At 27.2% G+C, this 26,409-nt stretch overlaps 2 protein-coding genes across 3 annotated transcripts; one reads left to right on the forward strand and one right to left on the reverse strand.

The window, feature by feature from the left end:
- Nucleotides 1-1,221: 1,221 nt before the first annotated feature.
- LOC119687969 (calcium and integrin-binding protein 1-like) lies at nucleotides 1,222-3,729 on the reverse strand. Its single transcript, XM_038102540.1, has 5 exons — nucleotides 3,443-3,729; nucleotides 3,346-3,380; nucleotides 3,007-3,254; nucleotides 1,579-1,780; nucleotides 1,222-1,507 (listed from the first exon to the last, which is right to left on the reverse strand). The coding sequence occupies exons 1-5, from the start codon at nucleotides 3,491-3,493 to the stop codon at nucleotides 1,486-1,488; spliced, it is 558 nt and encodes a 185-aa protein (XP_037958468.1). The 5' UTR covers nucleotides 3,494-3,729; the 3' UTR covers nucleotides 1,222-1,485.
- Nucleotides 3,730-11,427: 7,698 nt separating this feature from the next.
- On the forward strand, nucleotides 11,428-15,454 carry LOC119687970. 2 transcript variants are annotated; one of them, XR_005253292.1, is made up of 4 exons: nucleotides 11,428-12,257; nucleotides 12,475-12,581; nucleotides 12,652-14,330; nucleotides 15,332-15,454. XR_005253292.1 is itself a non-coding variant. In XM_038102541.1 (3 exons), the coding sequence occupies exons 1-3, from the start codon at nucleotides 11,468-11,470 to the stop codon at nucleotides 14,101-14,103; spliced, it is 2,349 nt and encodes a 782-aa protein (XP_037958469.1). In that variant the 5' UTR covers nucleotides 11,428-11,467; the 3' UTR covers nucleotides 14,104-15,204. The 2 variants fall into 2 exon arrangements, 1 of the variants encoding a protein (XP_037958469.1); XM_038102541.1 differs by lacking the exon at nucleotides 15,332-15,454 and having other exon boundaries at nucleotides 12,652-15,204.
- The last annotated feature ends 10,955 nt before the right edge of the window (nucleotides 15,455-26,409 follow it).

The raw sequence follows: 26,409 nt of genomic DNA on the forward strand, positions 1-26,409 counted from the left end.
TGTTTGTATGTTTTTATTTTATATTTAATTATATTTATTTTCAAATTCTACAAGTAACAAATTTTTTATTATTTATTACGTTAAATTTTGCATTAAGTTGTAAAAATTATGATATATATACATTAATTTAATAAAATATATTAAATTCTTTTTACATACTACAGCTATTATTTTTAAATATATCAATTAAATTTAATAAATTTATTTATATAAATAAATTATAAAATTTAAAAACAAAGTTGTTGTACAAAAAATTAAAGTGATGAATTTAATCATTTGTGTACAGAATATATTAATAAAAAGCTTTATTTATTCTATTAATTTCAAAACTTAATAATGCATATTTATTTTTTTGCTTTATTATTTGTGTATTTGTATTACTATTTGAAATAAAAACTAAATAAGTGTTAACATTAAAAATGTGTGTGTTTATAAGATAAAGTTTTTCAAAATTTTCTTTAAATTTTTAATTTTAAAAATTTTTATAAATTTTCAGAAATATTTTTTGTTTGCTCAAATACTTTTAATATTTTAATATAGAATTTTTAGAGCACAATCACAAAACAACTAAATAATTATAGCTGCGAAATAATTTATTATGCTATAAGTGGTTTAATTTGTAAAGATTAAAAATTATGTGCATTTAAGAAATTAGTTTTATTAGACACTAAGAATAATTAAAAAATATATATATTTTAATATATAAAGGAATTTTTTATTGTTAATATAAATATATATGATTCAACAAATTATCATATATATTATTGCACATTAAGTTACATATTATAATACTAAACGATATGTTACATAATACTGTTAATATATAAATCAATAAAATATAATATAAATTTTAAGTAACAATTATGCAATAAGAATAATGCAGCTAATATAAAACAACACATATAAAATCAATTAAAGCAATAGTAGAAAACTTATAAGAAAGATATATTAGTTATCATAAAAATGAGCAAAAAAATATATAATAGTAACGTAAGAAAAAATTAAATTTATTATTATAAATTCATTTTAATATTTAAAATCAAAAAATTATCTTTTTTGTTAACTTTATAGATTTTACAAGTTAAATTTCACATATATCTTAATTATGCATGCAATAAGAGTACTATAACTTATTTTCAAAACAGTACATTTAATATATTCTAAAATATGAACAAATACTTTGAAATCATTTCACAACATTTATGGTTATTTAAAGAGAAACTATCTAGAATATAGTTATATAAAATTATTTTAAAAATATAAACATTATATACATAAAATATATGAGCGAAATATTAGCCTCTGAGATTATTTAAAACATTTATTTGATATTTTTATTATAATTAAGAATAATTATAGAATAAACATACATATAACATATCTTATATTTAATATAATTGTATATAATATTTCAAACGTTAGTGTATTTGATACGTTTAAAGGTGACTTCAACAAAAAAAATTGTTGCCGCTAACTTTTAAGAACTTAAAGTCTAATGCGGAATGAACTATTATTTTAAAGAAAAAATATAAAAAAAATAAAATATATTTTTTGAAACTATATCAGCTGCATACTTACTCAACAAAATCTTTTGATTTGTCAATACAAATCTCAAATTCCGGAAATGATAAAGAACCATCATCGTCTAAGTCTGCTTCAGCTAACATTGATTGTATGAATTCTTTCATCTCATTGTCATTCATTTTGTGTTCTGGGCCGATAAGCCGTTCCATAACTTGTTTCAGATCAGTTACACCCAACATGTCATCACCATCAAAATCTAGCAAAACAAAATTATTTAAATATCTTTAAAAACTTTATTTAACGACGAAGAAAAATAAAAGAAGTTCACACAAATTTATTAAAAATAATTTATTTAGTGAAAAATTTTCTAATAAATACTTCTGATGGATGGATGGATACTTGTCGAGTGGATACTCTAATGTGCATATTTTTTCTAAAATTCTAAAATTATACTTTTTGTGTAACTATAATTGTAACAAATCTGAATGTGCATGTTTGATGTTACAGAAGCGGAAGGGTTTACCCGTCAGAACTACTTCTCCCATTAAGGGCCTAAAATGTAGCGCATCTGTTCGGACTATCGCAGCATTTTAAGTGTCACGTTATGATTTGTTTTTAGAAATCGTCTTGTACTGCAAGCTAACAGGCGTTTTTGGAATTTCCTATGTATAAGTAATAGTTAGAGATAAGTATTCACAGATATTTCTGAACGTGTTTTAGCGATTTGCTTGTTATTTTTAAACTTTCTAGAGAATCTTCTTAGGAATGTTCATGGGCCAAGAACTATTCTGTGGGTTGGGAGGATGCAATTTCTTTTTACTTACTTAAAACGGTTTAAGGATTGTATGTAACTACAGGGCATTGTAGATGAAACTACTTACTATAATGAAACTTGTTGCGTTTGGAAGAAATTTGCCCACAGTGATAATTTGCCCACTGATAAAACGAAAAATGTACTTATGCGGGCATTTCATATCGGATGAAGAAATATAACCTAAAGAGATGTAATACCACAATTTAAAGGGGAAATTGGACTTAGCGAAATACTGTAAGTTCATGAAGGGGGAATAGATTTCTAGGTAGCAGTGCAAATTTTCCGAAAACATAATAATAAAGTTGCTAAAAAAGTCGTCAATAATGAAAGTTAAACGTGTGAAGTAATAAGTGGTAGTTGAATTTACTTGTGCAGAGTCGACATGGGAAACAATTCTGCAAGAGTGCTTCATTACATGAGAATGTAAGCGTTATATTTAATTTATTTTCTAACGGATTTATGCGAGCGTGTATAACCTCACGTCAGAATACTATATGTTTAACATTGTTGGAGAAATGTTTAACTGTAAATGAAATGTCGTTTGTGGTTGGAGTGACAATTTTAAATGTTTTTCTGAGCCGGTTCAAATTTAAATGAAAATAAAATAAAAATTTTGAAATTTCGTAAATAACTTTCATACAGAGTTATACATGTTATTTGTTGCTTACCCATTATACGAAAAGCATACTCAGCCTTCAGATTTTTGGGGCAAGCTTCACTGAAAATTGACATCATATCCAAGAAGTCCTCGAATGTCATGTCGCCATCATCACTCGAGCTGAACACTTTGCAAATACGATCCCCAAAAGGATTTACATTTAGTTCTGGGTATTGCAGTATTTTATTCATGGATAATTTGGCATTTTTATTATGGCTGACTTTCTCTGGTGCGAGACTTTTGAATTTTTTATGTGCCCTGCAAAATATATATGCTTAAATTTTGCTTCATACATTCCCGCTGCCAACGCCCTTTGGCCGCAAGCTATCGTAAAAAAACGTATACTTACAATAATATTTCCTTTTTGGTGAAAAATGTTAGGTCCTATAACAAAAAAATCCATTTATATTAAAAAAATGTTCGATTTATGTATGAAAATGGCTTACTTCGTAGTCCTGCAACTCCTCATCAGTAAATTGACTTTTTGTTTGCCCCATACTGTGCCCCAAAATAAACACACAATACTAACACTCCAAATGCACACGCCACCAGCACCCACCAAACCAAACACCAAACCGCAACCGAATTTTTTAATGTCGTACTATATTCTATATTTTTATAATTGATTAAGGATTTAATTCAAAAAAATTTATTTTCAATGTATTCCAAGATTTGTGCAACAAACTGTGCTGCTTGCGATACCCGAGGTAAATGCCAAACAATCAAACAGCTGTTCGTGCTTCAGTGCTTTTCAAACTGTTCGTGTAGTGATGCAGGACACTCTTGGTCTTATTTGCTGCGCAGGCTTCTTGCTCTAAATAATATAGCAAGCAAGTTGTGCATGTTTAAATTTATGTATATATCATTTATAGCCATAAATATAATATTAGTTTTAATTTAATATATAAAATACATGTAAATTAATTTAAATTCATTTCTTAATATAACTTATATTACCACATTTTTATTTGATAAAAAAACGAATTTCAACTTTTCATTCTGGGTGAAGTATGATTACTAAAATAAGGTTTTGTAGAGAGGTTGCGAAAAGTAGAGACCTACAACAACAAAAACTATTTTTATATTATTTTATTTAATTGAATTTTTGGATGACCATTAGTAGTCTTGGAATTATTTTTTGTGTTTAATTATTTGTAAATAATTTTTTGAGATAGCAAGTACCTGGAATTAAACTCGTGCCCTTCCAAATTTGAAGCTCAGAGTTAGCGTTCATTAGCCAACTGATTCAAAGCCGTACTTGAATTATATGTTCGAATTTTTTCTACTGTTTTCTTAATTTGCAGTGAAAGTTTATTAACAATTTCGTTTGCTGTGTTATATTAGAAGGAAATCAGAAACTACATTTAGTGTTGTAAATTTCATTTAAAATGAGATATTTGATTTCACTGTCGAGAATCATTAAAAGTGTACGAACTATATAAAATAATTTAAAAGAATTACAGTTCATATCTTAATTTCAAATTGTATATATGTTGAATTTTGATCAAATTCTTTTTGTATATCATTTACTATATATCTCCATAGTAACAATTTTTATAGTACCTTAACATTTGTAAAATTTAAAGGAATTATGTGTTCATATAGGCATTTCTTATGTAATACATACCATATATAAAAATAGTTTATAGTTTTTGCCAGTCCCGAAACTTTAAACTGAGTGGCATAATTTTTACACTTGAATTAAAAATATGGAATTTATATATAAGAACAAATGTAAAAAAATAAATTAGTGATGGAAAGCATATAGTTTTGGATAGTCATAGACTTTTTAAAAACTGCGTTTTGGGAATTACTGAAATTTTTACAGAAATCGACAAATCGACTTCGAATGCCCACATATTTAAGTTTTACCTAAAAAACTATAAAAAAATGCCAATTATAGAGTATTTGACAGGCCTTAAATAAATGTTTTTTTTGGTTAGGTTTTAGGATTTTTTATTGGTTAGTTTTTATATTATTTTGGTTACCAATGAAAATAACACCACTTTATATATATGATTATTTATAATTGCTCCCTAATTAAAAGCACTGTAAATAAACACTTACATTATTTACATTACATCCATTCTCATATGAAAATGGAAATCTGCTTTTGAAAAGACATTCTCATAATGAAAGTAAGAGCTCAAGCAATTTACTTTGCGGTTATCTCCACTTACCATAAATAACAATACCGACTTTTCTAACTTTGCATATTAGTCGAGCGTAATAGCTCTCCAACAATCACTCTTAAAAACAAATTTTATCTTATGTTCTTTACTCTTTTATAGTATGGACTGTGCAGTTTATATATTTTTATAGAACTAATGAAAGAGTTATGGTAAAGAGTTACGCTTATTGGAGATATTAAAAATTGTAGCTTTTTGTAGTCGAGGGTTATCCTACGATTCTTCACGATTACATCGCCGATAAAAACTGCGGTGCACTACTCATCTTTATCATTTTTACTTGATCGTTTGTGAAATAAACAATTTCGATATAAAGTTGAGTTGTTATCTGTGAAGAAGTTTTTTATTAAAGAAATATCTAACTAAGCATCTAACATTTTGGTGATGGAGTATGTGTACAGTACATATAAATAATAATAATTTTTTTATTTGGTGTTTTGTTGGATTTAATAGTTTTATGTTAAATGACATAAGTTTTCAATAATATAAATTATTCGGTATTGATATAATTTCAGTATAGAAGGAAACGTGACCTTACAGTAAATTTAATGAATGATAATTAATTAAACATAAAATTATTTTTTATTTTTAAAAATATTTTTTATAGTATGAAATAAACTATCACCAAAAATTTTTTGAATATTTAAATAAAAAATTTTGACGTTATAAATATAATATTATGTGCGTTATAACATGATAATAAATGATAATAAATAAAAATTAATAATCTCAATTAAAAAACTGAATAAAAAAAATAATATTAAAAAAAAAAATAATGGAAATAAATATCATAAGAATATTCTAGTGTCCATTACCCTCATACTAAATGTCATTATATCAGATGCTTCTCTGTATTTATCGTTCCACGTGTACCGCCTATTTAAGCTTAGTCACTGCACTAAACCATCTGCCGCCTTGCGGGTTCAAGGATATAGCTTGTAATATACTAGAACACATTGTCTAACGTTAGTATCTTTTAATACACAATCCTCACGCTGGACAAGGATAACAAAAATTATAGAGGGAAGGGCGCTTCAGAACAGTGTTGTTGCTTGCAATATGTGCTCATATAAATAAAATTAATAAAATTAAATATCAAGAGTAATAAAACAATCACTAAATAAAATAAAATACTGTATTTATATACATAAATTTAATAATATATAAATACATGACAATAATAGATTTGCAAAAATAACGTGGAACTACAGAGAATATATTGCAGTCGTAACTTAAATCTCAAAATTGATTTTAATATGATTTAAGTCGGCCATTAATGTTTACTAATTTTTACTACACTTATTTCTATATTTACTTTCTTAGTTGGCCATTACAGACGTGGGGCGTCCTTGGCCGCGTCGAGTAGCTCGATGAGGTGCTTTCTGACGCCAGTTGATAGTACCGAGCGCCCCCAAATCGTTGGACACCTGGTCCTTCCACTGAAAATGCGGACGTCCTCTACCGCGTTTTCCACTTGCGGGTACTGAATCAAAAACCTTTCTAGCCGGAGCACTTTCTTCCGTTCGCACCACATGACCAAGCCAGCGTAGCCGCTGAATTTTTATGCGCCTAACTATGTCAATGTCGCGGTATAACTCATACACTCTTTTCTATACTAAAGAATAATTCTCATCACTTATCAAATTTAGCGTCGAATTTCCATCTAGAGATTTATGGACGTCAGGTGGTCCCTCTGTAGGAGACAAAACAAAACAAAAATCCGTTAGTGGTGTTGACAATGGAGTTTTCTCAGAGGAATTGAATAAATCTTCCTACTTTAAACTTCCTGATTATTATAGTGTCTTTTAGGCGGAAGTGATCGCCATTAGAGAAGCTTTAGCTTCTTTGAATGCGGATGATATATTTGGCAGGAGTATATACATACTATCCGACAGTCAACCTGTTTTAGAGTCCTTGAGTTCAGTTGAGATACCTCGAAGAGATAACGGTCTCTTGGTAGGCTTACTTACAGGTCTCTGTAAACTAGGGAACCATGCTAGAATGCATGGTTCTGTGGGAAAGATGATGAAGGGAAAGAAGATGATGAAAGTACCCCTCATCTACTATGTTTTTACCCAGCTCATACAAGGCGACAACCCACCACATTAGGAGGTTTTAGGTGGAAACTGATAGTTGCAATTTTTTTGTAAATCAATACAGCAGATCAGCAAAGTTCAACTTTTCACTGATAATTTTCCTATATTACATATATTAGGGGTATTTACTCTTTCTTGTAAACTGATTGTAGGGTGCACGCGATGCACAGATTGCGTGAGCTTGAAATTGAGAACAACAAAATACACGCACAAAGTTTCTGGCAATTACTTGTAGTCTTGGTATACCTAAACCTATGTAAATATACTTGCAACGAAATTAATAAAAAAGAACAGCTGTTTTGATATATGTCGCTTCTCATGTGAATGTGGCCATTAATCGACCCTTTAAATTTTTAAACCGTACTTTTGTTGTCAATTTTTAAACCGTACTTTTTAAAATATGCCTCAATTACGTCGAATTGATATATGTTTGGTGGTAAATCCCTTTCCACACAACCATTTATTGTGATGAGTTTTGGTAGCAGTGAAAAATTATCTCATTCCATATCTCATTCCAAACCTAATATGAAAGGTTTGTTGCCTATATATAAATTTCTTGTCATGTATTCCTATAGATTGAAGATCTATTCTAAGAGTGAAAAATAATGTTTTGCACTATAATTGCCTAAAGGATAGACTTTTATCAGATTAAAAAACATTGTTTAGTACTGTATACGTGGTTAAAAGTTTTGACTATAAGTTTTATATTTTCTTTGCCAATTATCGCACTTTTAAAACTACGGATGGAACTATATTTGAGTCGGTTTAAATTTTTAGTTGATTTTCAATATACCTTTTAGTTAAATTAATGTATATAATTTTATATATATAGGTTCTACTAGCATACTTTTATATATTATTGAAAATGTGTATTTTTGAATACTAATGATTTAATGGGCACATAAAAAAATTGTCGGTATTTCTGTAGGAGAAAACAGATTTATTTTGTTGATTTTAAGAAGAATTGCGGTTTCTTATAAAAATAATAAACAGTTCTATTCCCTGGTATGGTTAAAGAAAAATACTATAAAAATAACATTTCCACGAAAGACTCTGTTTATAGAATGTTTTACTGATAATAAACATTTGGCGCAAAAAGAAACCATTTTGGGTAAACAGAAATCGAATATCTGTTCTCCAGAACATGTTTGATAAAAACCTGTTACTAAGCCACCGTAAGCACGTGACAGTTCAAGACAGAAATAAAAATAAAAAAGACAAACAAAAACAAAAACAAAAACAAAAACGAAAAACACATTAACAGCCAATCATAGTGCGGTTTCGAGAGAACTGGATTTATAAGTATTGCCGCATAATTGATTTTAAGTCGGAAACACTGACCAATCAAAATGGAAACCTTTCTGTGATAATATTTTTTTTGATTTCTTAAATTTCGTTTATTTTATTTATATATTATATTAAAGTTTCATTATAATTAAATTTTTAGGAAACTTTAAATTAAACTGCAATATCTTATATATATAATTCTTCTGTACGTGTGTTGACAGTGAACTCCTCCTAAACGGCTGAACCGATTTTGATGAAATTTTTTGTGTGTGTTCAAGTGGATTCAAGGAAGGTTTAGATTCACAATTTGGCCCACTGGATAATGTCTTTTTAATCAATTTTTTATTTTTTGGTATCCATATATATTTATATTAAAAATTTAAAATTTATTCATGCTTACTTTGATTTGTTTAAAAACTTTAAAATCTCTAAAATGAATTGTAAAACTGACGTTGCATAGCTTAAGTGCATTTAAATTCCGCAGCATAATTATAGGTGAGCCAATTTTTAATCTTAAGTTATGTGGTGGTATTCCTGGTAAATCCAGCGAATTCAAAAATTCAACACACAAAAAAGAAGAATTATATATATAAAGATATAAATATCGTACAAAAAACAATGCCACGTCTTCGTGGACGAGGAGGAAATATTGGTCGACGGACTCGGAATTCACAATTACTCCAGAACCGTCGGTTAAATAGATCGGCAGAAAACAATGAAGATGTAAGAAACCAGGATACAATTACACGTGCTAATGAAAGTCAAGAGCAACGCAACGAACGCCAGGAAAATTAATTGCAAGGGGAAACAACGTTCGCCGGGTCAGCTAGTAAACTATAATTTACCTAATATTTTTTAATTTTATGTTGTTTATAAAATATTTATTCAAACCTAAAAATAATGCTATAGGATTTTTCCGCTTAATCCCAAAGATATATTTTATAAAAGCTGTTTAGTTTTTAAATTAATTTATGATTGGATCGTCCAAAAAATAATTGTTTATTGGACCATCCACTAAATAGTTTTACAGGAAAACGAACATAAAGTTATGATAAGGATTTCAAACACATTTTTAATTTAAAATTTCATTACAACATTATTCAAATATTCTCTATGGGATTCCTACAATACTGGATTTTTCGATGACTTGTCAACATTTTGCAGACAATAACTTGACCACAACTTAACGACTTTTTGTTTTCAAAACATAGTGGATTATGTTTGATAAATGTTTACATTAATATGATCTTTTGCGCAATCATATAAAAAAAAAACAAAAACAAAAACAAAACCATTGTTTTTATTAAAATGCTTAAGATCTTCATTCTTTATTAGCATCACCAAAACGAGTGAAATTACACGTTCCGAGATTATCTTGTGCAATGATGATATAGGACATGTTCAGTGTGATAATAATTCAAAATTTGTAGAGCGTGCTGTGTGTCAACTTGGAGAGAACCATGTTAAATGCAATTAGATATTTTACTTCACATGTTCACTCTCTTCCCCCTATTTTTGTAATTAGTTTTTCAAATCTTATCACTCTCAAGGACTGTTAAACGATCCATGTTGTAAAACGGTAAACCTAAAATTAAACACAAAATGTCTGGATAACAGTTTTGCCAAATCCGGACTAGAAAATGGATTATTATGTTACAAATTATCTATTTATTTTTGATTATCAGTAATCATATTATTTAAAATACGATAATTTTTTAAATATTGTTATATAAAGAATTAAAAATTAAGTAATCATGTGTATAATGTAAATATTTATTTTACTATTATGGTATGAACCATACCTCTTGCATACCATACCTGTTCTCTTCATTATTCTCTTCATGTATTGATGGATAGTTACTTAAATTCACCCAATAAATATTTTTTTTAACTAAAGATATTATTTCAATTTCGTATCGGTACACAGCATATTTTCTCATATGCCATTGTATTAATTTGATTGAATCGTTTGTTTTTTTAATTGAGCGCGGTATTATCAAAGTAGTTGCAGTGAACTGATATAGTATATATAATACATATTGAAGTGGTTATTATTTTTTTGCATCCCTACCGATCCTCATTAAGACCAATTACTTTAACAATAATTCCTTAGCAATGTACTATTATTGATTCTTTTGTGAAAGCATTCCATGCGGCAGACTAACTTTACTGACATTATGAAATTCAGTTACTTTAAGCACAACTTCGATTCTCTTCGTTAGTAAAGACATTACTATTCCACATCTCTGCTTGTTTTGTGTTCGAAATGGTGGGTCATAGTCTAATCACTATGGCTTTGCATTAGTAGATGTAACCTCTTAATGCTTCTAACATGACCTACAAACATAGTAAAAATATACCTTTGTGAAATTGATCAAGTTTGAAATTTAATGTACATAATATATATAATATATATTATATAATATGTTATTATACAGAAGTTATTTAACTTATATTTGATTTAAAAAATTAACCCGCCTTCCTTTATGCTTATCAAAAATCAAAAACGCACGCCATCAATAAAATAAAAGTTAATAGAAATTATGTAGAAATTAGAGAAATATTTTTTCTTATTAAATTAAGTGTTGTTTTACTTTTTCAATATAAACAAATATATCATTTGATATGAAAATAACTTAATTATTTAAATAGAAATAAACATTCTTATAAAAATCATACTACTAAAATAAAAATAATTCCAGCATTATATTGAGTTCAATAATAAAAATTAAATGAAATAATTTTATTATGCAAAAATTTTATAAAATTGTTATTAAATAAAGAGAAATTCACTTAAATTAAATTACGGTTTCTTATGTATTAAATTAAAATTATAAATCTAATAATTATTAATAAAGTTCTCATAGCATATTTTAACCCAAGAGAGGCGACGATAAAGATGGAACCTGAAGTCAACAATAGTATGGAACCTTTTTTCGACGTTCCAAAACAATTCTTATTGGAAGAAATGAAAAACATAGAAAATTCTAGTGTTGAATCTAATGAATGCTTGGAGATTTTAAATGAAATAATTCACGAAGATATGGGCATAAATCCATTTGACACGGACTCTAATAGATATATAAAAATAAAATTTGCCAGAATTGATTATGTCAATCTAAAAATAGAATTTCATTGTATTTGGGTTAGAATGCCAGTGTTTATAAAAAATACTACATTAACAACAGAACTCCCATTTCTTGAAAATGCAAAATTCATAGAACTATCATTGTGGGCAAAAGTAGGGACTGACACTTTCATACCTCTAACATCCATCACACAAATCGAATTTAATCAAAAACAACAGTTTAATCTCGTTTTTCTTAATACCACACAAGATGGTGAGACAAGTGGCGTGTTAAAAGAAGCCCATTCAGCACTTGAAACTTCTATAACACACGTAGTTACAAATAAGCTCAAATATGCAGAAATAGTAACCACTGACATGGTTGTGACACGTATGGAAAACGAAAGTCAAGTTAAGTGTTGTATTCAGTTTAAGAGGTCTACTGATTTACCGAAACTAGATACCGAAACTATAGAACTAGAAAAAGAAAAAGAATCAGAACGGAACAAACGCTTAGTAGTTCCATTCACAATGCAGTTACGTCCTCGTAAGAACACATATCTGATACCAACATGTCGTTACTGTGCTTCTGCTTCCAGTGCGTATAGAGAAAGAATTGATGGTAAGTGTAGACTCCATTGCAGCGCGTAAATAGCAAAAGTTGAATGAAAATATTTGCTTAGCAAGCACAAAAGTATTTAGGCTATAGTTTTTAGAAATACTAAAAACTTCTAAAAAATCTTTAGAAGCATGCTCTTCTTGCTTTCTACGACTGCACAACCAAAAAATAATGACAATTGACTTGTATTCTTTTCTGAATTCATCTAACACCGTTTCAGAGTTATATCGTAAAGAAGAAATGATCATCACATTAAATGAGTCTTTACATTTCGATAAAATGGGCGTAGGTGAAGAGTACTATAATCCAAAAAACATTATACCGACGGTATGCTTGTAATCATTGTTGTTGACATATGCATTACTTTATGAATTTAATTTTTTTTTCTCTCCAAAAGGTAATCTTACGCAAGGGCAGAAAATTCAATCCAAACTGCACTCTCTGCATATATAAGTCTATACTCAAAGTTCCTATTAAAAGAATCTACAAAAGAAGTACAAAAAAAAATTTGAATAAAAGAGTAAAGTTATCAAGTTCACCTACATTGACCATAAAGTCAATTCAAGAAAAGAGTGAACCGCTTTTGGTAAATAGCTCTAATTCAGAAGTCCCTTCAATTGACTCTAATTTGGAAGATAATTCTGTAATCAAGCGCGTAAAAAGAGGCCGACCGAGAACACGTGGTAAGAAGCAATTGAAGAATGGAAAACGATTGTTACAAGCACATAATATAACTGATAATGTTACTCGAGCAGCAAAACGAGCTGCACCATCACGTTCTTTATTAAAAAGGACAGTGGCCAGTATAACACAAAATATAGAAAAAACTGTTCAAAATTCTGGACCAGTGGTCATACCAAATATTGCATCTAATATATCAACCATAGAGTGTTCTTACAATGGTAAAATACAAAATATAGAGCAAAATTTTGAAACTTTGCAAATAGAAAACACTACAGAAGATAAAATGGAAAATGATATCTCAATCAGTGAAAATTTTTCCGATTCATCTCCCATTTGCGTTAAAGATTTGCAAAAAAAGTTGACTGAAATAACTATCAAGACTATATTTGCTCCAGTAAAAAAATCCATACCGTACCAAGCATTACGTTCAGAGGAAAAAAAATTAAAAGAAGCAGAAAAACGAGTGAAAACAAATAAAGAAGAACAGTCAAAATACTCACCATGGAATGTTTCGACTATATCTGATGATCAGAACACTTACGAAATGTACTCAAAAAAGAATATTGCAGAACATATTTCAATAGATTCCACAAATACCGACACAAACTCGAAAATAAACTCAATGCAAAATGGGTCTATTTTCTCCACTCAACCGATATCTGCAGTAGCTACAACACAAAACGTCGTACCAAAATTCTTAGAGAACTTAACAGTCATAAATTCTACACCGTCAGTAAAGGCACAGCAGGTTGTTAAAAACAATGCTTCCATCTCAAAAAGACCATGTACTTATACACCAAAAGTTTCAAATAAAAAAAACAAATCATATAGTAATAAACACGAAATCGCTTCCATACTAGCTTCAAAGAATCCACAACGAATTACTGCAACAGAATCTTCTACACAGTCAAAGAAAGGACCAATTTTTATATCTGTCACTCCAGTATCAGGTCAACAATGTAAGTTACCGGCAAAAAACTGTATGCAGACGAAACCACTTGTGTCAATTTCGCCAATAAATTCGACTATAAGTATTGAACATAATGATTCTCAACTAGGAAAAAAGAATAAATTAAAATCTACTACAACAGTAACTCGAGTAAAAGCAGTACCACGTCTTTCAAAATCTTCTACCTTGAGCTACAGTAAAAGGACAAAACATTAAGCCAACGCAAGTTTCTATAAAATCACGACCAACATCACGATCAATAATTTTACATACTAACACATTCAAATCACAGACAAAAGAAGGAGTTATTACTACCATTACTGCGCCAGTTAAACAACAACACTGACAACTACTACTCGTCCATACGAGTACAATCAGTGAGCATAATACCAAAAAAATGTTCAAATGTAGACGTGACTATTAGGATTTTAAAAAATCAATCAGTAAGTAAAACGTTCAAGACATCAACTCCCTTAAACAGAAATGGTGATAATTAGGAGCAATTGCATCGCATGTATAAAAAATAGCAATCAAAACTTGGTACAACATCACCGAAGACTGCCCTACAAATTTCAAAACAAACCAGATAAATGATACTTCGAGTCCCATAGCAAATGTCAAATAATTTTAGACAAGGTCTAGCCACTGTCTCTACATTATCACCGCAACAATTGAATTCCGTGACAATTAACAACCAATCCCGAGTCTCTCTAATTAATTCAACACGTTCCAATCACATGGAAGAAACTAAAATAGAATGAACAAAAGGAATCTCCATAACATGAAGTAAATACTCTGAGCACCTTACACCCCATCGATATAACAACCGATGTGACTTCTTCAACATTTAGTCCGGATTGCAGTTTGTATTCCTAAACACAATTATTTACTTATGTTATAGTTCAAATAGATAAGTTAAATAGTTAAGTTAAAGATTTCAAGATCTGATTTGTTGAATGAGTTACTGAAATATCACAGCCCTTAGAGTGAATTTCGAGAGACTCATATGAGTTAATTGCAGAACATCAACTTATGAAAGATTATTTCTTAGTGTATTTGCTACGTGAACACCAGTGATTGTTGTAATGTGTGTTGGTCCATCATTCGCTAATAGATCATAGTTGGTGAGTGGCTCCTGGAAACCTGACCTATTCTTTATATCAAAAACTTGTTAAATAGTAAACTATTCACTAGCTATTGAAGCGCATTGGTTGTTGTATGGATAACAAATTTTATAGAAGTATAGATTAAACTTATGTGAAGGAAACTCGACAAATGCGGCACGATAAATACGTGTCGACGACTGCCCCTATTAACAATAAACTTGATAGTTGTTTTCTCTTATATTATAATAGTTATTTTTTACTTCCCAATTATTTATTTTGCATTTAATTAAGTTATTTATCTCTATTAATTAAATAAATTACGTTGTTTCTCCTAATAGATTTAAAGGACGATACATTAAAAGGAGAGCTTCTAAAGAAACGAACATTTTTAAATACTACATACCTAGCTACATACTACTAAATATCTATATAGTAGTTGATTGAATTAGATTATCCGCTCTACTAAGTGATTAAATCCTATATCATATATTTTTTCAAAATAATGTATTTAGTTTTTAAAACCAATCACATTTTACTACAAAAAATATGTGGAGTTCAGTTATAAATTTATTAAAAATTTTGTTATCGAATTATCTTTTATTATCGAGATCTTATTTAGTTATTAAAGCTATTTTAACTTGATTAGTATATAAAAAGTATGTATACATAATGTGTATCGTATTTTAATTTACATTATTTAACAATTGAAAGATATATACGATATTGTACATTTATTTTAGTCGGTAATATCTTAAGTTCTGAATGTATCTACATATGTAATTAAAAAAATACATATTAAACATATATTTTAAATGGACACTCAACAATAAGTACATTGAAGAAGAAACGAATAATAATTGGAACTCAAAATTCTGGAGGATAACATACGGAGACGAATCAATAGACAGTATTTAGACAACAAACAAAGTCCAAAAATTGATCTATATGCTGTTTAACAATCTACACTAATGGAGAATAAGTGTTGTTAAATTTAAGAAAGTCCTAAAGCTATTGTTTAGTATTAAGTATTAAACTAAGATAGAATATAATATATATGTATATATAATAATTCTATTCTAAAATACTTTTAATTAATTGTTATTATTGACGTACTTCTAAATTCCTGTTTGAACCGATATTGATCAAATACAGAAGTGTGATTAGATTATAATGCTAATTCTATTCTATATACGACATTAATTTGTATTGCATTCTGAAAATGTTGAAAATCAATAAAAAAATTAAATGAAAAATCAAACTTTTTGTTTTTTAAGTCAAAACAATGGAATAACGATAGTTCTTATATTTTATTTATGATTTACTCGTATTTTCAAAGCAATTCACGCAGTTTCTTATTTCGGTATGAATCGAAATATATCCGCATACTATTCTTAATTATATACTTCGTTGAGGGTTAATATATATACACATACTTATATTTATAGAAATATATATCAACTGTGGTCAAAGGCATGCAACTCAAGGACCCATATAAAAGTGTGAAAATGTTTCTATCACTCACAACATAAGCAATCACGTATATGAATATGGAATGAGAGTTTTTGACCACAAACTTTATCATTCAGTCTGTTTTTTTTAAGGTGGTATCATTAGAGTGCAGAAACGAAATATTACGCTCTAACGAAAGTGATACGCAATTATAAACCTAATTATGCGTACAAAACAAAACGTACGAAAGTAATCGATTAATATCGTATGTAAATACGATATTTGATTGTCAGCAAAACATAAAATCACTTTTATGTGCGTGCGTATACTTGCGATTGAATATATTAAAAGGAGTTGAGATCTTAGAGTTTTGTAATATTATTAATTTCTTATTGACATTTCTTATCATCATAAAAAAAGCAACAAAGACAAGAATTGACACATGATCGTTAATTTAGTTCAGTATTTAGATTTAACTGGATAGCACAGTTACAATATTTATAGTTGAGACTAATGATATAATTTTAAATACAAATGATTCTATTACTAATAAACACGTGAAACCGTTTTGCGAAAAAAAAAATAAATAAACAGAAAATTTGAAATTGTTACATATTTATACTAGCCATATAAAAAATTCGAATTCAGCAATTAACAGTGATATGAGAATAGTAACTAATAAATTATTAACTAAGTAACAACTTACACAGATCAAATTATTTTACGTTATTTATTCCAATTGCTGGACTACATTCGAATGTTAAGATACGATATCTTAATTTTAGAATAATATCGTATTATAGAATACTACCAACCTACCTATCATTAACTATTCATAATTTGTCATTATATAGAGTCACCTAAAAACAATTTTCAATAGAGAATCAGAAACTGACATATCAAATATTTTATAAAGTCTTATGTTATTATTTTACAGTTCAATAAATATTTATGAATAAAACTTGATTTATATAACTTCATTCTATTATTTTAATTGTGGACTTAACCGGACAAAAATCTTATGCAATTTTAATTTTAATAAAATATTATAATTTTGAATTCCGATGAACCCAGTTACTACCGAATGCATTAAATGGCATCGTAAAAACATACATCACAATTTAAGTCGCAACTGTGATATATTATTTTATTCATAAAAAAAATGTTATTCGAACAATTAGCTGTGATTTTAGAACAATATTTAATAAATTATTAACTCAAATGCATTTGGAAGTGATTGACATATCATTGATTGTATGCTCCGGTTGTTGGACTGTATTATTGTGCTTAATTACGATATTTTAATTTGAGGAGAATATCGTAATTTAGCACTCTATAAAGTCCACTAACTATTCCGCACATAGAAAGGAATTGAACGAAACTATATATATGATATGAAACAACCAATTTTGATATATAATACATTTTCTATTGTTATGTTAATGTCCTAGAAAATAATTAGTTATGAAAGGAACAAAGTGACTAATATTTTCTCGTTTGTTTATTCCAATAGCTGGCCTTTATTTGACATTTAATTTGCTATATATTAATTATAGAAATATGTATATCGTGATTTTATTTCGTATAATATATTATTTTATTCATATGAAAATGTTATTCGAACAATTAGCAGTGATTTAAGAACAATATTTAATAAATTATTAACTAAAATGCATTTGAAAGTGATTGATATATCATCGATTGTATGCTCCAGTTGTTGGACTGTATAGATGTGCTTAATTACGATATTTTAATTTTAGGAGAATATCGTAATTTAGCACTCTATAAAGTCCACTAACTATTCAGCACGTAGAAAGGAATTGAACGAAACTATATATATGATATGAAACAACCAATTTTGATATATAATATATTTTCAATTGCTATATTAATGTTCTAGAAAATAATTAGTTATGAAAGGAACAAAGTGACTAATATTTTCTCATTTGTTTATTCCAGTAGCTGGTCTTTATTGGACATTTAACTTGATATATTTTAATTATAGAAATATGTATATCGTAATTTTATTTTGTATAATATGTTATTTTATTCATAAGAAAATGTTATTCGAACAATTAGCTGTGATTTTAGAACAATATTTAATAAATTATTAACTAAAATGCATTTGGAAGTGATTGACATATCATCGATTGTATGCTCCAGTTGTTGGACTGTATAGATGTGCTTAATTACGATATTTTAATTTGAGAAGAATATCGTAATTTTGCACTCTATAAAGTCCACTAACTATTCAGCAAGTAGAAAGGAATTGAACGAAACTATATATATGAAAACAAGTAACCAATTTTGATATATAATACATTTTCTATTGTTATGTCAACGTCCTAGAAAATAATTAGTTATGAAAGAAACAAAGTGACTAATATTATCTCGTTTGTTTATTCCAATAGCTGGTCTTTATTGGACATTTAACTCGCTATATTTTAATTATAGAAATATGTATATCGTAATTTTATTTCGTATAATATATTATTTTATTCATAAGAAAATGTTATTCGAACAATTAGCTGTGATTTTAGAACAATATTTAATAAATTATTAACTAAAATGCATTTGGAAGTGATTGACATATCACCGATTGTATGCTCCGGTTGTTGGACTGCATTATTGTGCTTAATTACGATATTTTAATTTAGAAGAATATCGTAATTTAGCACTCTATAAAGTCCACTAACTATTCAGCACGTAGTAAGGAATTAAACGAAACTATATATATGAAAACAAGTAACCAATTTTGATATTTAATATATTTTTAATTGCTATATTAATGTTCTAGAAAATAATTAGTTATGAAAGGAACAAAGTGAGTAATATTTTCTCGTTTGTTAATTCCAGTAGCTGGTCTTTATTGGACATTTTGCTTGCTATATTTTAATTATGGAAATATTTATATCGTAATTTTATTTCGTATAATATATTATTTTATTCATGAGAAAATGTTATTCGAACAATTAGCAGTGATTTTAGAACAATATTTAATAAGTAATTAACTAAAATGCATTTGGAAATGATTGACATATCATCGATGGTATGCTCCAGCTGTTGGACTGTATAGATGTGCTTAGTTACGATATTTTAATTTAGAAGAATATCGTAATTTTGCACTCTATAAAGTCCACTAACTATTCAGCACGTAGAAAGGAATTGAACGAAACTATATATATGATATGAAACAACCAATTTTGATATATAATATATTTTCAATTGCTATATTAATGTTCTAGAAAATAATTAGTTATGAAAGGAACAAAGTGACTAATATTTTCTCATTTGTTTATTCCAGTAGCTGGTCTTTATTGGACATTTAACTTGATATATTTTAATTATAGAAATATGTATATCGTAATTTTATTTTGTATAATATGTTATTTTATTCATAAGAAAATGTTATTCGAACAATTAGCTGTGATTTTAGAACAATATTTAATAAATTATTAACTAAAATGCATTTGGAAGTGATTGACATATCATCGATTGTATGCTCCAGTTGTTGGACTGTATAGATGTGCTTAATTACGATATTTTAATTTGAGAAGAATATCGTAATTTTGCACTCTATAAAGTCCACTAACTATTCAGCAAGTAGAAAGGAATTGAACGAAACTATATATATGATATGAAACAACCAATTTTGATATATAATATATTTTCAATTATTATATTAATGTTCTAGAAAATAATTAGTTATGAAAGGAACAAAGTGACTAATATTTTCTCATTTGTTTATTCCAGTAGCTGGTCTTTATTGGAAATTTAACTTGATATATTTTAATTATAGAAATATGTATATTGTAATTTTATTTTGTATAATATATTATTTTATTCATAAGAAAATGTTATTCGAACAATTAACTGTGATTTTAGAACAATATTTAATAAATTATTAACTAAAATGCATTTGGAAGTGATTGACATATCATCGATTGTATGCTCCAGTTGTTGGACTGTACAGATGTGCTTAATTACGATATTTTAATTTGAGAAGAATATCGTAATTTTGCACTCTATAAAGTCCACTAACTATTCAGCACGTAGAAAGGAATTGAACGAAACTATATCTATGATATGAAACAACCAATTTTGATATATAATACATTTTCTATTGTTATGTTAATGTCCTAGAAAATAATTAGTTATGAAAGGAACAAAGTGACTAATTTTTTCTCATTTGTTTATTCCAATAGCTGGTCTTTATTAGATATTTAACTTGATATATTTTAATTGTAGATGTATGTATATCGTAATTTTATTTCGTATAATATATTATTTTATTCATATGAAAATGTTATTCGAACAATTAACTGTGATTTTAGGACAATATTTAATAAATTATTAACTAAAATGCATTTGGAAGTGATTGATATATCATCGATTGTATGCTCCAGTTGTTGGACTGTATAGATGTGCTTAATTACGATATTTTAATTTGAGAAGAATATCGTAATTTTGCACTCTATAAAGTCCACTAACTGTTCCGCAAGTAGAAAGGAATTGAACGAAACTATATATATGGAAGCAAGTAAGTAATTTTGATATTTAATATATTTTCAATTTATTATAATGTCCTAGAAAATAATTAGTTATGAAAGAAACAAAGTGACTAATATTTTCTCGTTTGTTTATTCCAGTAGCTGGTCTTTATTGGACATTTAACTTGCTATGTTTTAATTGTAGATGTATGTATATCGTAATTTTATTTCGTATAATATATTATTTTATTCATAAGAAAATGTTATTCGAACAATTAGCTGTGATTTTAGAAAAATATTTAATAAATTATTAACTCAAATGCATTTGGAAGTGATTGACATATCATCGATTGTATGCTCCAGTTGTTGGACTGTATTATTGTGCTTAATTACGATATTTTAATTTAGAAGAATATCGTAATTTAGCACTCTATAAAGTCCACTAACTATTCAGCACGTAGAAAGGAATTAAACGAAACTATATATATGGAAGCAAGTAAGTAATTTTGATATTTAATATATTTTCAATTGTTTTATAAATGTCCTAGAAAATAATTAGTTATGAAAGAAACGAAGTGACTCATATTTTCTCGTTTGTTTATTCCAGTAGCTGGTCTTTATTGGACATTCAACTTGCTATATTTTAATTATAGAAATATGTATATCGTAATTTTATTTCGTATAATATATTATTTTATTCATATGAAAATGTTATTCGAACAATTAGCAGTGAGTTAAGAATAATATTTAATAAATTATTACCTAAAATGCATTTGGAAGTGATTGACATATCATCGATTGTATGCTCCAGTTGTTGGACTGTATAGATGTGCTTAATTACGATATTTTAATTTGAGAAGAATATCGTAATTTTGCACTCTTTAAAGTCCACTAACTATTCAGCACGTAGAAAGGAATTGAACGAAACTATATATATGGAAGCAAGTAAGTAATTTTGATATATAATACATTTTCAATTGTTACATTAATGTTCTAGAAAATAATTAGTTATGAAAGAAACAAAGTGACTAATATTTTCTCGTTTGTTTATTCCAGTAGCTGGTGTTTATTGGACATTTAACTTGCTATGTTTAAATTGTAGATGTATGTATATCGTAATTTTATTTCGTAAAATATATTATTTTATTCATAAGAAAATGTTATTCGAACAATTAGCTGTGATTTTAGAACAATATTTAATAAATTATTACCTAAAATGCATTTGGAAGTGATTGACATATCATCGATTGTATGCTCCAGTTGTTGGACTGTATAGATGTGCTTAATTACGATATTTTAATTTGAGAAGAATATCGTAATTTTGCACTCTATAAAGTCCACTAACTATTCAGCACGTAGAAAGGAATTGAACGAAACTATATATATGATATGAAACAACCAATTTTGATATATAATATATTTTCAATTGCTATATTAATGTCCTAGAAAATAATTAGTTATGAAAGGAACAAAGTGACTAATATTTTCTCGTTTGTTTATTCCAATAGCTGGTCTTTATTGGACATTCAACTTGCTATATTTTAATTATAGAAATATGTATATCGTAATTTTATTTCGTATAATATATTATTTTATTCATATGAAAATGTTATTCGAACAATTAGCAGTGAGTTAAGAATAATATTTAATAAATTATTACCTAAAATGCATTTGGAAGTGATTGACATATCATCGATTGTATGCTCCAGTTGTTGGACTGTGTAGATGTGCTTAATTACGATATTTTAATTTGAGAAGAATATCGTAATTTTGCACTCTTTAAAGTCCACTAACTATTCAGCAAGTAGAAAGGAATCAAACGAAACTGTATATATGGAAGCAAGTAAGTAATTTTGATATATAATACATTTTCAATTGTTACATTAATGTTCTAGAAAATAATTAGTTATGAAAGAAACAAAGTGACTAATATTTTCTCGTTTGTTTATTCCAGCAGCTGGTCTTTATTGGACATTTAACTTGCTATGTTTAAATTGTAGATGTATGTATATCGTAATTTTATTTCGTAAAATATATTATTTTATTCATAAGAAAATGTTATTCGAACAATTAGCTGTGATTTTAGAACAATATTTAATAAATTATTACCTAAAATGCATTTGGAAGTGATTGACATATCATCGATTGTATGCTCCAGTTGTTGGACTGTATAGATGTGCTTAATTACGATATTTTAATTTTAAAAGAATATCGTAATTTTGCACTCTATAAAGTCCACTAACTATTCAGCAAGTAGAAAGGAATTGAACGAAACTATGTATGTGGAAGCAAGTAAGTAATTTTGATATTTAATATATTTTCAATTGTTTTATAAATGTCCTAGAAAATATTTAGTTATGAAAGGAACAAAGTGACTAATATTTTCTCGTTTGTTTATTCCAATAGCTGGTCTTTATTAGATATTTAACTTGATATATTTTAATTGTAGATGTATGTATATCGTGATTTTATTTCCTATAATATATTATTTTATTCATATGAAAATGTTATTCGAACAATTAACTGTGATTTTAGAAAAATATTTAATAAATTATTACCTAAAATGCCTTTGGAAGTGATTGACATATCATCGATTGTATGTTCCAGTTGTTGGACTGTATTATTGTGCTTAATTACGATATTTAAATTTGAGAAGAATATCGTAATTTTGCACTCTATAAAGTCCACTAACTATTCAGCAAGTAGAAAGGAATTAAACGAAACTATATATATGAGAACAAGTAACCAATTTTGATATTTAATATATTTTCAATTGCTATATTAATGTTCTAGAAAATAATTAGTTATGAAAGAAACAAAGTGACTAATATTTTCTCGTTTGTTTATTCCAGTAGCTGGTCTTTATTGGACATTTAACTTGCTATGTTTTAATTGTAGATGTATGTATATCGTAATTTTATTTCGTAAAATATATTATTTTATTCATAAGAAAATGTTATTCGAACAATTAGCAGTGATTTTAGAACAATATTTAATAAATTATTAACTAAAATGCATTTGGAAGTGATTGACATATCATCGATTGTATGTTCCGGTTGTTGGACTGTATTATTGTGCTTAATTACGATATTTTAATTTTAAAAGAATATCGTAATTTAGCACTCTATAAAGTCCACTAACTATTCAGCACGTAGAAAGGAATTAAACGAAACTATATATATGGAAGCAAGTAAGTAATTTTGATATTTAATATATTTTCAATTGTTTTATAAATGTCCTAGAAAATAATTAGTTATGAAAGAAACGAAGTGACTCATATTTTCTCGTTTGTTTATTCCAGTAGCTGGTCTTTATTGGACATTCAACTTGCTATATTTTAATTATAGAAATATGTATATCGTAATTTTATTTCGTATAATATATTATTTTATTCATATGAAAATGTTATTCGAACAATTAGCAGTGAGTTAAGAATAATATTTAATAAATTATTACCTAAAATGCATTTGGAAGTGATTGACATATCATCGATTGTATGCTCCAGTTGTTGGACTGTATAGATGTGCTTAATTACGATATTTTAATTTTAAAAGAATATCGTAATTTTGCACTCTATAAAGTCCACTAACTATTCAGCAAGTAGAAAGGAATCAAACGAAACTGTATATATGGAAGCAAGTAAGTAATTTTGATATATAATACATTTTCAATTGTTACATTAATGTTCTAGAAAATAATTAGTTATGAAAGAAACAAAGTGACTAATATTTTCTCGTTTGTTTATTCCAGCAGCTGGTCTTTATTGGACATTTAACTTGCTATGTTTAAATTGTAGATGTATGTATATCGTAATTTTATTTCGTAAAATATATTATTTTATTCATAAGAAAATGTTATTCGAACAATTAGCTGTGATTTTAGAACAATATTTAATAAATTATTACCTAAAATGCATTTGGAAGTGATTGACATATCATCGATTGTATGCTCCAGTTGTTGGACTGTATAGATGTGCTTAATTACGATATTTTAATTTTAAAAGAATATCGTAATTTTGCACTCTATAAAGTCCACTAACTATTCAGCAAGTAGAAAGGAATTGAACGAAACTATGTATGTGAGAACAAGTAACCAATTTTGATATTTAATATATTTTTAATTGCTATATTAATGTTCTAGAAAATAATTAGTTATGAAAGAAACAAAGTGACTGATATTTTCTCGTTTGTCAATTCCAGTAGCTGGTCTTTATTAGATATTTAACTTGATATATTTTAATTGTAGATGTATGTATATCGTGATTTTATTTCCTATAATATATTATTTTATTCATATGAAAATGTTATTCGAACAATTAACTGTGATTTTAGAAAAATATTTAATAAATTATTACCTAAAATGCCTTTGGAAGTGATTGACATATCATCGATTGTATGTTCCAGTTGTTGGACTGTATTATTGTGCTTAATTACGATATTTAAATTTGAGAAGAATATCGTAATTTTGCACTCTATAAAGTCCATTAACTATTCAGCAAGTAGAAAGGAATTAAACGAAACTATATATATGAGAACAAGTAACCAATTTTGATATTTAATATATTTTTAATTGCTATATTAATGTTCTAGAAAATAATTAGTTATGAAAGAAACAAAGTGACTGATATTTTCTCGTTTGCCAATTCCAGTAGCTGGTCTTTATTAGATATTTAACTTGATATATTTTAATTGTAGATGTATGTATATCGTGATTTTATTTCCTATAATATATTATTTTATTCATATGAAAATGTTATTCGAACAATTAACTGTGATTATAGAATAATATTTAATAAATTATTACCTAAAATGCATTTGGAAGTGATTGACATATCATCGATTGTATGCTCCAGTTGTTGGACTGTATTATTGTGCTTAATTACGATATTTTAATTTGAGAAGAATATCGTAATTTTGCACTCTATAAAGTCCACTAACTATTCAGCACGTAGAAAGGAATTAAACGAAACTATATATGTGGAAGCAAGTAACCAATTTTGATATTTAATATATTTTCAATTGCTATATTAATGTTCTAGAAAATAATTAGTTGTGAAAGGAACAAAGTGACTGATATTTTCTCGTTTGTTTATTCCAGTAGCTGGTCTTTATTAGATATTTAACTTGATATATTTTAATTGTAGATGTATGTATATCGTGATTTTATTTCCTATAATATATTATTTTATTCATATGAAAATGTTATTCGAACAATTAACTGTGATTATAGAATAATATTTAATAAATTATTACCTAAAATGCATTTGGAAGTGATTGACATATCATCGATTGTATGCTCCAGTTGTTGGACTGTATAGATGTGCTTAATTACGATATTTTAATTTGAGAAGAATATCGTAATTTTGCACTCTTTAAAGTCCACTAACTATTCAGCACGTAGAAAGGAATTGAACGAAACTATATATATGGAAGCAAGTAAGTAATTTTGATATTTAATATATTTTCAATTGTTTTATA

The sequence above is a fragment of the Teleopsis dalmanni genome, chromosome X, assembly GCF_002237135.1.
Source record: "Teleopsis dalmanni isolate 2A chromosome X, ASM223713v2, whole genome shotgun sequence".
Lineage (NCBI taxonomy): Eukaryota > Metazoa > Arthropoda > Insecta > Diptera > Diopsidae > Teleopsis > Teleopsis dalmanni.